This window comes from Epinephelus fuscoguttatus, linkage group LG4 (assembly GCF_011397635.1).
Source record: "Epinephelus fuscoguttatus linkage group LG4, E.fuscoguttatus.final_Chr_v1".
NCBI classification, from domain to species: domain Eukaryota; kingdom Metazoa; phylum Chordata; class Actinopteri; order Perciformes; family Serranidae; genus Epinephelus; species Epinephelus fuscoguttatus.
In genome coordinates, this window is record NC_064755.1 from 26,372,447 (window position 1) to 26,386,466 (window position 14,020).

At 39.7% G+C, this 14,020-nt stretch overlaps 1 protein-coding gene across 1 annotated transcript in view; it reads left to right on the forward strand.

The window, feature by feature from the left end:
• otud7a (OTU deubiquitinase 7A) overlaps positions 1–14,020 on the forward strand; it is a 52,435-nt gene that overhangs the window by 12,797 nt on the left and 25,618 nt on the right. Inside the window, exons 2-3 of the mRNA XM_049574158.1 lie at positions 8,560–8,689; positions 12,930–13,083. Of these exons, the coding sequence (XP_049430115.1) occupies positions 12,999–13,083 (85 nt within the window). The 5' untranslated portion in view covers positions 8,560–8,689; positions 12,930–12,998. The remainder of the gene's footprint in view (positions 1–8,559; positions 8,690–12,929; positions 13,084–14,020) is intronic.

The window sequence follows — 14,020 nt, forward strand, 5'->3', positions numbered from 1 at the left end:
TCAAAGGTCCTTTGGACTCTCTGGACCAGTGCCACCTACTATACTCGGAAGCTGTGGAGTGAGTTAGTCCTCCACAAGAGGGATGCATTGAATCAGTTACTCAGATCAACCCTCTCATTCATAACTGTTTGATATTGTTCCTTTTTTCTTAACCACATTCTGCGGTCATTTTTATTTACAGGCTGATGGATGTACTGTTACAGTATGAAGCCTTTATGGGAGACCATGTGGCAGCTGTGAGTTTCTTTTATAGGATAGGCCTACATCATACAATCAGCAGACAAATGATAACATCTGAAGATTAAAAAAAATGATGTATAGAGAGACAGAGAGAGCAAGATTAGATCATTTTTCTGTCAGTGAACTCCTTGTTTTAGTCCTGATACGATCTGGAGAACCCTCCTGGCTGGAGGTGAGTCAGAGGCTGACACCAGATGTTGTGCCACTGGCAGGTTCAGCAGCGCTCATCAGCGTGTGACATCCGGCCTTTATAAAAAGGTACAATTCATCTTCCATCATCACACTAAACAAGTCAAGTCAAGTCAAGCTGCTCTATCAGCGGGGGAGGGTGCGATGACAACATTTACTTTGTGTTCAGGCCATTTTTTTGTTTTAAAAGTGAGCTACAGTGTGCTAGAGTTTAATTTCCGAGTAATTTTCCCAGCTGGCTGAATAAGGAACCACAGAAACCTCACATACATGAAATGAAACGGCACTGAGCAAACACTTCTGAGGTTGGTTAGCTTTTAGCCAACTAGAAAAGACCCACCAAAAAAATATCAATATCAGTTTAGTGTGCACTATATTTATATTTTCACTGCTTTACTTTGCCGTCAGACAGCTTTTAACATCAGAGCACTGAAGTTGTTTCACTTCACCTATCACGAGAGCTGCTGGTCTACCGCTGGCTTGATTGCTTGGTGTGTAAGTCGTGAAAATATTCTTAACATAGTGTACATCTAGGCTGCAGGTGGGTCTTTTTAGGTAGGTGAAATACATTCTGCTGCGGCTCCCATCCACAGCAATATTGCTGAATGTTAGCTTCCGTGCCTGTGGGTTTGGTTTATCTAAGACGCTAGCGAAGCGAGGGGACATAATAAAAGCACAGCAGAAGCATCAGATGGCTCTGACCACCGTGTTTACCTACGTATCTTTAAATGTTTCGGTTACAGCTGAAAATAACAACAGAAATAAACAAGTTTGCTGATTTCACAATTCGTCTCAATTCAAATTAACATCCACTTGTCTGCCTGAAAGTGATTATTATTGTTTTGATAAAATGTTGATTTTTATTTTAGGTATCTCCAGCTAACGCTACAGTATAAGCCTATGGATAGTGAAAGAGCCATCATTCCATTTTCTAACTGAGTGGCTGCCTTTCACCTTTTACAAAGAGGGGTATGAGATACTTAAGATAAAGTTTATTCACCCCACAGGGCAAATTTATCTCCATTAATTTATCTTTTAAATGAAAAGGTGCTTAAGCAGCTGGTTGTCATATTGGTTGGTGTGATGATGGAGACTCCAACACTTATACACTTACAGGAGTTTATCATGATACTTCAGTCATGTTATTTTAAACATTTTGTGATATGCTAAGAATTGGGATAAGTTATATTGCGATTAATTATATTTTTTTCAACTATAAATTATGTCCCCAAAGGAAAAGTTTGTCAACATCTAGCCTATTTTATCTAAGAAAATAGTATTAAAGTATTAAAGATAAAGCTTCTCACTTTGAGTCATTTTTATTGCAGCAAAATGTTTCTAGTGGACTGAAAAAGCAATGATTTTATTATTCTAGCTGCCCACTACAAGTTTAATTTGTATTTGCAGTATTAATCATTTATACAGTAAAAAATTATACTTGCCGTCTGTGTATATCAAGATACAGTGCTGTATTGATTTGTTCCCCAACCACTAAACACTAATCACCTTATTGATGAATTATCTTACAAGCCTGTGCCTTTTTTATGTTCAGTGTAACTGGCCCAGACAGTGTTCTGTAATGCAAAGCTATTTTCACACGTACAGGCTTTAGTAGGACTTTATTTTTAATTTTCATGTTGTGATATCATAATCAGGCTATTAGAGGTGCTTACTTTGGGATTTTTTTACACCACATTTCGACAGTCATACTGGAAAAATTGCATTGTACACAAATGATATGACGAGAAAAATGACGAGATACCAGTGTCTCGTCACTTGACCACAACGGTGTATTAAATTGCATATTATTGTGTGGTGTTTCTGCACAGCATACTACACCATACATACGCCAACAGACTCAACAAACTGATCCGCAAGGCCAGTGGCGTTGTGGGAATGGAGTGTGACTCTCTGATGGTGGTGTCAGAGAGGAGGATGCTGTCTAAGCTACGAACTATCTTGGACAATGTCTCACACCCACTCCACCATGTGCTGGTCAGGCACAAGAGTACTTTCAGTGGGAGACTCATACCACCAAGATGTACCACTGAGCGCCACAGGAAATCATTCCTGCCTGTAGCCATCAAACTGTACAACTCCTCCCTCTGAGTGGCCCTGAGACTTTATCACACACTGCAGTAATTTAATTTAACTTGTGCAATAACCCCATTCACCCTGACTGTATATATTCTGTTTGTGTAAATAATCTTGTTCAGTTTACAGTATATATATATGTATATATATATATATATATATATTTATTTACGTTTATGTTTGTTAATAATTCCTGTTTATTTAACTATATATTTGTTAATACTACTGTTTAAATTTCTTATATTTTTACGTATCTTTCCTCTCTTGCAAGGAGCACCTGTAACATAAATAATTTCCCCTCGGGGATCAATAAAGTATTTTTGATTCTGACACTGTATACCTGTTTGCTCTCTTTAGGAAACAGTTTTCTGGGTGGCGGATTGTGGAAAGCATTCTGTGAAATGGAGGAAGTCAGAAGTTGAAGCAGATGAGTCAGGTTTATGAGAAGTGGAAACAAAAACATTAAATAAAAGATTCTTGGAATCCATCGAACAGACATTAATGATATCTAGCAGTGTGTGAAGGATGAGTTTTTCCCTCATAGCGTCAGTATTTCATGCCGTACTCTGACATCCATATAAACTCACATTTGCAAAATATAATAAATGCAAAATAGATGCTGCCTCCTAAAGATTTATAACTGCAAATGTGTACTCTGCTGTTAAGCTCGGCGTGCGTGTATAGGACCATGTTCCAGTTATGGAGGAGATGCGGCGCAAAGAGTAGAGTATAAGTGTTTGTACAGTATGTTCACCTCCCACCTGCTGTGTATCTGCCTTGCATGTGGGCGATCACGGCTCACTATGGAGACAATTATCACAGCTATAACTCATCCTATTACTGTAAAGTGACTACATATATCCACGTACCTCACGGAAAAATAGCCTGTTGCACATTTGCATTGAAGGGTGGATGTTCTGGGGAAAAAATAATGAGTATTAAATAACAAATAAGCTTGTGATGATGGAAAATCATTTTCTTCTGTGATCGTGTGTGTTTCACTCAGGCTCCCAGCTTTCATTGTTGAGTTGTGTAGATCCACTCACAGTAAGTCTTTTCACGCTTTGTAATCAGCCAACTGGTTAACTGGTGGTTTTTAAGTAGTGAAGCTTCAAAAAGTGTTAAACATAAAAAAGGAAGTGGTGGGTGCGGAGCTGTTGTACACGTACAGCATTAGCGTGTGTAGTGTATCATGGTTTTACATTTAATTCTTTTTTAGACAGCTGTGTTTGTGAATATTGTTTCGGAAGTATACAGTAGATGCTGAATTTACCCTCTGAGAAACAGTTAATTCTATTTAAATGCCTCGCAGCTAAAGAATTCACACAGGTAGGTTTATAGTCTTGTGGTGCAAAGTGTACTCACCGAACTTGATTGTCAGTTTCTAATGATTGATTTAGCACAGCGGTAATGGTTGTAAATATATGCATGATACAGATACTACGTTTGAAATGTCACTGAATTAAAAAAAACATCTTGCCTTTCAGTCCTTAAATTAAAAACATCAGCAAGGTACGGCTAACAGCGGGGTACATTCAACAGCTCCCCGGGGGGCTCATTTATAATAATCGGTTCTGCTTTTGTGCTTGCATCCAAATTATGGCTGTTATTTATTTAAAAAAATATATTTGAGCTTGCATGTATTAAGTAGGTGTTTCATTTACGTCATTTCTGATGCTTAAGGCGACATCTGACGGAAATTGAAATTGATTTTACAAATCATTAGAGGATCATTTCTGTATACTAGCTGCGGTGTCTTTTGCAGATCGGTGCTGTTGAGTGTGCAGTGATGCTGGAGGAGAATTCACTCGACTGTCCTCCAGTGTTTGTGCAGGCAGATGATTAAGAAACAATTCCTGCGTCTGTTTTTTTTTACCGTCTACAAATGGGCCCTTGTAAATATAGAGGGACTGCGAGCAGACTGCTCTCGGGTCAGTGGACCAAAGGAGGCAAATGATGCAGTGTGTTTGTGCTCAGTAAATACAGTAAGGAGAACACTTGACTCTGCTCTCTTACTAATACGTCTGCTGCTCAGCAGAGCAGAGAGAAGAAACATGAAACCATATAGCTGGCTGCAAGGCCACACGTTTCCTCCCGTGGTCTAAAACTCAAGTGTTTGTATTGTGACCACAAGATCAAAGATGCAGCCTGTAGTGAACACTGTATTCACACTCATAACCTGACTAATGTCCAGGTGTGGAAACACACAGTGAGTACTCTCAGTGTTATATTTAACTAGCAATTTAAGTACCTTTTTGTAAACTTTAAAATTTGTTATTCTATTTTTACTGGTAGTTTTTTGTAATATAATGTATTTGCTCTTTTTTTACATTTTATGTAAGTAACAGTAGCAATAAATACGTCACTGAAACAGTCTTAATTATTTAGAATGTAATTTTGATTTAGTTTTTATCAGCAAACAATACAGTATAGGTGCAAAATTTGTTCTTCAGACTATGACATATAATGTACTGTATACGTGATATGTGCATGGGGGGAATATAAAAGTGAGAGTTTAGCAGAGCCCGACTGGGTAATAAACCTCATTGTATTAATAAAGCCACGACAGGACTGAGTATGTAATGTGTTCCATCTGATCCAGACTTTTTGGATACATGTATTATATGTGGGAGGGTCCAGTCTCAGCCATCGGATGGTTATTCACTTTAAGGCTGCTGTAAGTAACATGTGAGAGCTATTCACTGAAATAATATTAAAAGAAAAACTTAAGTAAATTAAAAGAGGTATTGGCAATAAAATGTAGTCACAGAAGCGAAAGTAAAAGAGCACATTTTTTACACAGTAGCCTCTGTCAGTGTTTAAATCATTATATATTAGATAATTCTTACTTTATAACAGTTCTACATATTTTGAAAGCACATCGCATGTTATATTTTAAATCTGAAAAGCTGCTATTAACTACAGCTGATAGGTAAATGTGGCAGACTAGTACAAGTACAAGTTTCCCCTCTGACATGACGAGAATTGAAAGTATAAATTAGCATGAAATGGAAAAACTATGTAAGCATTGTATTTAACTACAGTCATACATACTTGGGTGGATGTAATTAGTTACTTTCCATTATTATATTCATTACATAGTGGCTGACGGTGTAGATATTGAGACACAGTTAAGAGAATTTGAGTCACACAGGCGGTGACTGGAGTTCAGATGGCAGCGCGATTCAGACATTAACTGAGAAGATGGTTGTCTGATCGTCATGCCCATGTGTTTAATTGTCCTTGAGCAATATACTGAACTCCAACGTCTCTATGGAGTGTGTGGCAAATGTAATGTTATTTGAACTTAAGATAGATAGATAACTTTGTCCTCTGTCTCAGTGGAAATTTGTCTTTGACCTCTCTCAAAAATCAATAGGAAAATACAGACAATAAGAGAGCTCATCTTATAAAAATAGTAGTGTTCCCTGATACAGTCGTTCTGTGTTCATTACCTGTATGGTACAGGGAATAAAGGACCTCTTATATATGTTTTGACTGGTTGTTGGGACCCTAAATTAATGCTCAGTGGGGAGCTCAAACTCTGGGTGTAATAGGTGTGAGATACTTTTGAATTTGCATGGGCCTGTCATTATGACACTTACAGAAAATTTGTATTTTGCAACTTCTGCTAAATTATTTTTCAACACCAGCTAAGCACAATATTACTCAAGTAACTTCTGCTTGAGTGGAATAGTCATGTGTTATTTCCAGCTCTGCTAAAAACATTTGTTATAGACATCACTAACATGTTGGCAATGGTTGAAGTGGGCTCGTAATAGCTGTTCCAAGCAACCCTTACAGTCAAAAGAGCCATGTTTGGAAAGTAAATAAATACATTTTTAAATCTTTCCGGAGCTGCAAAACATATTTGAGCGTTATAATGTGGGAAACACAGCCTATACATTCTACATTAGCCTTTCAGCATGTAAATGAGCATTCATTAATATGTGTTACCACAAGGTGGCCACTCTACAGGGAGCTGTTTATCATTTTTTGGTACTTTAATTTTGCAGCATTGGCAGTAAAAGCAAACAAATCTGTCCACGCACTATTAAATTCTCTATTTTCCTCTGAGACTTTTCCTTTCTTAGATTTGGAATCCACATCTAGCATAGCTGGGAGGACTCAAAGGTAGCCACTGCCATTGAGGTGCAGCAAAATGTAGGAGAAAAGGCGCCAGGCCGTAGTTGCACATTTCAGTTGACAAAATGTAAAAACATTTTTTATTTGGTGTATAGCTATATATTTTTAGAAATCGAGAATATGAGTGTAACCGGCGGACTTTAGTGTTGTCTGCGTTTTGTTGGAATGAAGGGGGCCCAGACTGTGGATATCTTTGGGCGCGATCTCCGCGTACTCGTGACAACTGACAGCAAGAGGTAAAAACAAAATCCTACATCAGTCACAACCATATAACTTGAGCCCTTCTCCCATGGAGTACAACAGCAAAAGAACGGCCATGTTACATTCAATTCAGTACAATAAAACCTGTCAATTATGACCCTACACAAATTAGGCGACACGGGAATATGTTAGCATATTATACAGTAATTTTAGGCTGAAAATTGAACTTGTAAATATAGCTTAAGAGCGCTAAAACACGGAAATTACTACAAGAGCAATGTCGCTTACCTCTCCCATTGAGCACAACAGCAAAAGGGGAGAGGCAAGGTGGGACACACCCCTTTTATAGGTGGGGTACACCCAAAGATGAACGTAAGGGTACAGAAACTAAGTCGCAAACGTTCCACATATTGACTTTGGAGGCTTAAGCATGTCAGGTAATACAACTGAAACAAATTTTGTGTAATTATAATACTTAATACCATCACTTTAGCTGTTAACTGTTTTCATCTCCATCTTATTTCTTGACAAAGCCACAGGGAGCCACTGGAGAGGAGCTGAAGAGCGGCATGTGGCCGCAGTTTGCCCCTGGTTTTGGCCAAATAATATCAAAAATTAATCCGTAACTTTCTAGTTCAAACTCCATATACTGTAACTCACGGTTTCGAGTCAGTAAGAGCTTTTTGTTTTTTACACACTTCAAGACTTGCTGTCATTTTAAGTGAAAGAGTTCTATGGTTAAAGTTGCTGTGATAGATTGTGCAGATAAATTGAGGACACATGCAGTATATGAACGTTTTTTACTGTTCATGTGAATTATGCATGCCACTGAAGGATATTTCAGTCCCACTCAGGAGGGCCTTGACACTAACTCTTCAGCACATGCCACTGTTTTGCTGAAAGGGTTGAGAGAGGCGTCGGTCGGCGTGATCCACCGGGGACAGTTGGAGAATGTCTTCTGAGTTTCCACTGTTGTTCTGCATGACTCTTTACTCACTGTTTCCGTGTGTGTTTGTCTCCACACAAGACGTATTCTCTGCCGGCTGTGTTGTGCAGGATCATCTCGGAACACAACAACTCCAACAGTGACCTTATCCGCCTTTACCGGCATCAGCATGTTTGCGTTTCGTTACGTAAAAGAAAAGATCGTGAGACCAGCACTGCACTTTCTTTACCGCGTCAGTGTTGGTGTCACATGAACACCTGCATCTTAGTGTGAGAAGCTGAAAATGTGATTACACCATCAGAAGGAGGAGTCGTAGAAAAAATGGTGCTGCTTTTAAGTGCTGCTGCTGCGTAAACGTCAGGCTGTTTGAGCTGTTTAAGGGAATGTTTATGATGAAGAAGTGAAGCAGCTTTATAGGGATGCTACAGCTGGCAGGTGTAGTTACACACATCACACCGCCCTGGTCTGAAAGTACTCAAGTGTGATGTCAAGTGATGTAAGTTAGTACTTAAGTAAAAGTATCAGTGGACCAAGGGGTTTCTAAATGACACGTGATGACAGTAATGGCTTGAGGGGTTAGATTAGGGGTTAGATTTGCATTTTAACACTGATGTGTCACAGGTGTGTGTCGGTCGTGTGTTTCACAGCAGCTTCAAATTGAACTCAGTCAATCAGAACTAGAGGACTTAACTTTCTGTTTGAGAATGATGACTTTCAGTGTGTTCTCTGTGTTTGTGTTTCAGGGTTCTCTGCATCCCCGGTGTCTTCCTCTCCTCCGCTGCCTCTGAAGCCATGGACTAGAGCTGCATCTGGTCCTGACAGTCCCGTGGTCATCAGATGGCTTCTCAACAACCCTCAGCGAAAATACAGAAAGTAGGTGTGACAACTAGCAGAGGGAAGTTGAAGCGCAGTCGCTGACAGCTGCTAAATAACATTACAAGGATAAAGCTGGAGATGTTCTATATTTTCCAGTCAATAAAAAGATCTAACGAAAAGACCAAAACCAACAATGAATTGATCCTTTTAGTAAGTGTTGCTTGTGTAGGCTGATTTATAACTCTAAAACTATTAAGATCACACATGAATGAGCCATACTGCTGCACTGACTAACATGTTTCTTCATTAGATGGAACACCCGCTGTAGTCTGTTTTGAGTCAGTCCCACATACATTGTCCTGGTCAGTGCTCAGATCTTTTACTGAAGTAAATGTAGAAATATTAAAGCACAAAAATCCTCAATTTTAGTTCTACATTCCAAATAACTTACAATACAGAAGTGTTGTCTGCCTTATGTAGTGCAACAAATTTAAAATTTGGGAATAGCATTTTACCGTTGTTTATACTTGGTCAAGCTGGAGGTAATTTCAACTACCGTAAAACTTCAGTTTACAGCTGTTACTTGTTTTAATCACTAAAATCAACAGGCCTATATTTAGGACAGGGGTCTATAAGGGACAGGCCTTTAATTCTTTTCACACAAAACTGTTGCATGGCAAAGATGAGAAATACAATCAAGTTGTTTATTTGAACCAGTATGAATATTACTTCTTTAAAAATTAGGCTTTGAATAACATATCAGTTATGAATCATTCATTTGATCTAGCTCCAACAGACAGCACATGAGAGACCAAGTGAGTTATTGTACTCAAAGATTACGGCACCCAGCATACTGACACAACACCACTTCCTCCTGTTAAAACAAAACTCACAACTTGGATTGATTTTTATGAAAAACATTGTGATTCTTTTGATCTGAGGACCCTTATGACGCCTGGTCTAACTGAGACAGGCGTTTATATGTCAAAATGTGTAGCCACGCCAGGCTAATAAAGGGGACTAGGTGTTTAAATGGAAATAGGCGTTTAATTGAAGTTTTGTGGTACATTATGTAGTGTTGAGTAATTTGTGACTGTGTGTCATATTTTATAAGCTGATCGTATGTTTTGCATGTGAAAATCTAAATCAGCAAAGTGACTAGTATGGCTGGGTGTCATTTAAAAATTGCCAGTACCTTTAAAGCAATAGTGATACCAAAAGAGCACCTCATTTGACGACTTTTTTTCCCCTACCTCACTCAATTCCCATCATGTGAATGGAGCTGCGTATGGTATAGCCGTACTTTCAAACATTTTGTTGCAACCTCTGTCAAAATACACTGCCCTTGACTTCACCACACCACAGACTGTATGGGTTGTAACTGCTGTGGGAATGGTCCAATTGCATGTCACGTTAAATCAAAGAACACTTGCGGTAATTGGCTGCAAGCACAACTAGATATAGGTACAAAATCAGTCAAATGCAGGTTATTGTTTGACTGGAAAATGTTTATACTACTTGGTACTTCGTTAGTTTGTTAAATACCTTAAAGGTATCTAATACGGAAACCCAACCCAAGCAACTAGTAGCTATAGCTGTCAAATAATTATAGTGGAGTACAAATTTCCCACAAGTACCTCTCAACTGTACAGAAGTACAATTCATTCATTCATTCATTTTCCGTAATCACCCTGTTGGGGATCACAGAGGGGCTGGAACCTATCCCAGCTGACACTGGGCGAGGGGTGGGGTACACCCTGGACAGGTCGCCAGACTATCACAGGGCTGACACATAGAGACAGACAACCACTCACAGCCACATTCACACCTACTGACAATTTAGAGTCAATTTACCTAACCTGCATGTCTTTGGACTGTTGGAGGAAGCCCACGCTGACATGGGGAGACCATGCAAACTCTGCACAGAAGGGTTCCCCCACTTTGGGGTTCAAACCAGGACAATACTAAAAACTGCACCACTGTGCCGCCCCACTTAAGCACAGTACTTGAGTAAATGCGCTTACATTCCACCACAGCTCCTGGTGCCATATTCGCTATTACACTAAATATGTGTTAATCCGTGACTGAAAATAGTCCCTTAGAAATGCACTATATAATCCTATAAAACTATACAACTTTAAACTGTACTGTAACTATACAACTATTACTGTAGAATATTGAGTGATTTTTAAGCTTTATATTTAGTTGGGACAAACAAGCTTGGAACTGAGAGCAACTGGTGTCATAGTGGAGTCAGAAAGTTTTAATAGATAAACTATAACATTGTTGGTTCTGGTCTTGTCGTTGGATTTGAGAAAAATTTGATAAACAGAGAAAACCCTCAGCCTTTTCCTTTAAAGTAGATATTTTCTCTAGTTCTCTGTGCTGCTGTAATGCCTCTATATTTAGCAGAAGCCTGAGATATCATGCGTGTGACAAATATGCAAATCGTCATTATGACTGAAGGGAAGCTGGACAGTCCCAGGCTTTACGTCACAAAGAAAAATATGCATTACGGTGTTTCTGAGTCATAACTACCTCCCACGGGTAAAGCCATCTGAAAAGGGCTGTTCTTAAGGGAAAAGATGAGGTCATGACTTTTAATATTCAGCTATTTCTGTGTCTCGCTCCACTCCACTTCACTCAAGGTTTTCTGACCTGCAAAGCAGCACTGTGACTCTCACTTGACGGGCAGCCTCTCATTCTGTACTGAGTTAGAGTGTAATTATGTGCACATATGTTGTCTCTTTGGTCCTCAAAGGACGCAAATACTTCACAGACTGACTTTCAAGTCTTTTTGATTCCCTGTAAGATAAATAAGTAAGCTCGCCTTTCTTTTTATGTCATTAAGAAACATTTAGCTGATGTCTAAGATAGATAAAGAAGACGGTCTTCCCCAGCAAGTCGTTTCAGGTCACCTTAGATCTGATAACACAATATGCATCAACCATAATCTCATGATCTCTGACAAACTCCTGGCTGCAACCGCTCCAGCTGACCACCCTGTATTTCCTGTAGTTTACATGTGCTTTGATTCTCACAGTACAATAATGCACATGCAACACAATGCAAATGGCTGACAGTAAGTAGGTCAGCTAAACTACAGCTTAAGTGCAGCTTTGACTCATTAATAATGCACATGATAAAGACTAAAGTTGCTGGGTCTTGAACAAAGATATTTTTCTCTCTGATGCCGACAACCGAGCAGTGCTCAGCTGTCTGTTTTTTCTTTAGTCGTGAGCTTTTAATTTTCATGTGATGATAACACCGACTGAGATTGTTCTGTCATGGTCAGTTAAAGATATGCCATGATGTCCTAACTGCTAATATCCCCCAGCCTCCGAAACAGGACACAACAGCATTTGTTTTGCATCAGCTCTATTTCCAGATCGGAGTGTCTGTCGGTTCACAACACCGAGCCAAAACCTGACGGACACGGTCATGTCATGTGGCACACTGAGAGTTGGAGCCTCTGCTTACTGCTCAGAGGCGTGGGCAGAGTATCTGAAAGTCTCCATCAGGCTATGACTCCTCTTTAGGGCAAAGCCAGAGCCCTGAGCAGCGTTCAAACCTCCGGTGTGCACACAGAGGCCCGGTGTCAGAGCTGCAAACCTGTGGGTGTTTGTTTCTTCACTGACAATGCTCTGAACTCCGTTCCTCCGTCACCCACACAGCCTCAAGTGGAATGAAAGCTATGCATGGACTCATTCATTCCATGGGCCGAGGGAGGGAACCACTTGTGCATCTTAGAAGTGTTATTTATGACCTAACAAGGCAGCGCTTGTTGATCATTTGAACATACTAAATAACATCGCACTGAGTGGCTCCACAAACAGTCGCCAGGCACCCTTCCTCGCTGTCCAGCTCAGAGTACGGATGTGGTTTAAGATGCTGGATCGTACCCAGAAACCCCTGGTTGACACTCAGTGGCAGGAAGAGGGTTAGCGTTGTTATGATCATGGGCGGTGGGCCAAAGGCTTTGGAGATAGGCAGGTGTGTCCTGGATACGACCTCTGGCTGTGTTGTTGATATTACATCTGTGCTGCTGGATATTATGTTATGACTGTTAGCAAGAGCTGGGAGGAGCACAGGGAGTGGAGTGCTATTCACAGAACTATTAACTATCAGCCCCATGAAGCATTACACATCAGTACGAGCAGGCCGACACTGCTGGCTGGGATTAGAATAAGAGAGAGGGGCCGTCCAGCTCTCTGTGTTCTCACGGGGGGTTAGTGAGTGAGGGGTTTTTAAAAGTGTGACTGAAATGGATTTACTGTAACATGGTGTGTTCTTTCAGATGAGAACGTGAAGGCTGGCGTCCACCAAGGCCACCGCTGCACCTTGGGCAGCGCACACACATGATCACATGACTCTGGACATGGACGCGGTCCTGTCAGACTTTGTTCGGTCCACGGGGGCAGAACCGGGTCTGGCAAGAGACCTGCTGGAAGGTAAGAGACCATCATTGTCTTGCACCCCCAAGATTTTTAAAATGACAATTTGTCTGATAGCTTGTCTGATAGCGGTGTTTTGTTGTTGTTGTTGTTGTTGTTGTTGTTGTTGTTGTTGTTGTTGTTTATTTTTTTTGTTGTTGTTATTTATTCTCCCTGTTGTGCCAGGGAAACATAGAAATCTTCATTTTAGAAAAATAACTGAACTGTTTTAAAGTCATTCAGTCCTTCATGACACTACTTGTGAATGAGCACACACTCAGAAATCATATTTATAAAATAACCTTTAATGTAACCTTTCACATTAAAAACATTAATTTAAAATGACTGCTTTAATAGCCTTTTTTATTATATATAATATATCAAAATTCTCTCTCTAATATCTATTTTATACACATTCATAGACATTTTTTCCTTCAAATAGCTGTATTTATTTAAGTTTATTGCCAAAAACTAAGTTTTACAAGATTACATTTGAACACATCATGATAACGTCATAATTTATCTTCGCCCACTTGTCAATTTACTGACTAGTGCTTGAACACATCATAATGTAACTCAAGAGACACAGAGACTGAGTTACAGCTCCGCTTCAGAGTCCCTACTTTACACCACCTTGATATTTTAAAAGACATAGCAGACGCGCACATCCAGATCTGTTAAAGGCAGGTGCTTTGGAACCTCACCTGCATCATCATGTGACTACCGTGTGACCCTAACATATATATTTAAAGATGGCGTCTTTGCACATTTAGCTAAGTTTGAAGAAGAGCAATTAACTTGAACGGTCAATTGTGCATGTGCCAATAAATTACACTTAAAGGAGCTACAGTGTGCAGACCTTTGTATTTTTACATAGAAGCAAACAACAACGGCATTATGCTACTCCAGTGTGTGATTTTAGACAGCATGCTGGTATCGCGAAAGCAAAAGAATC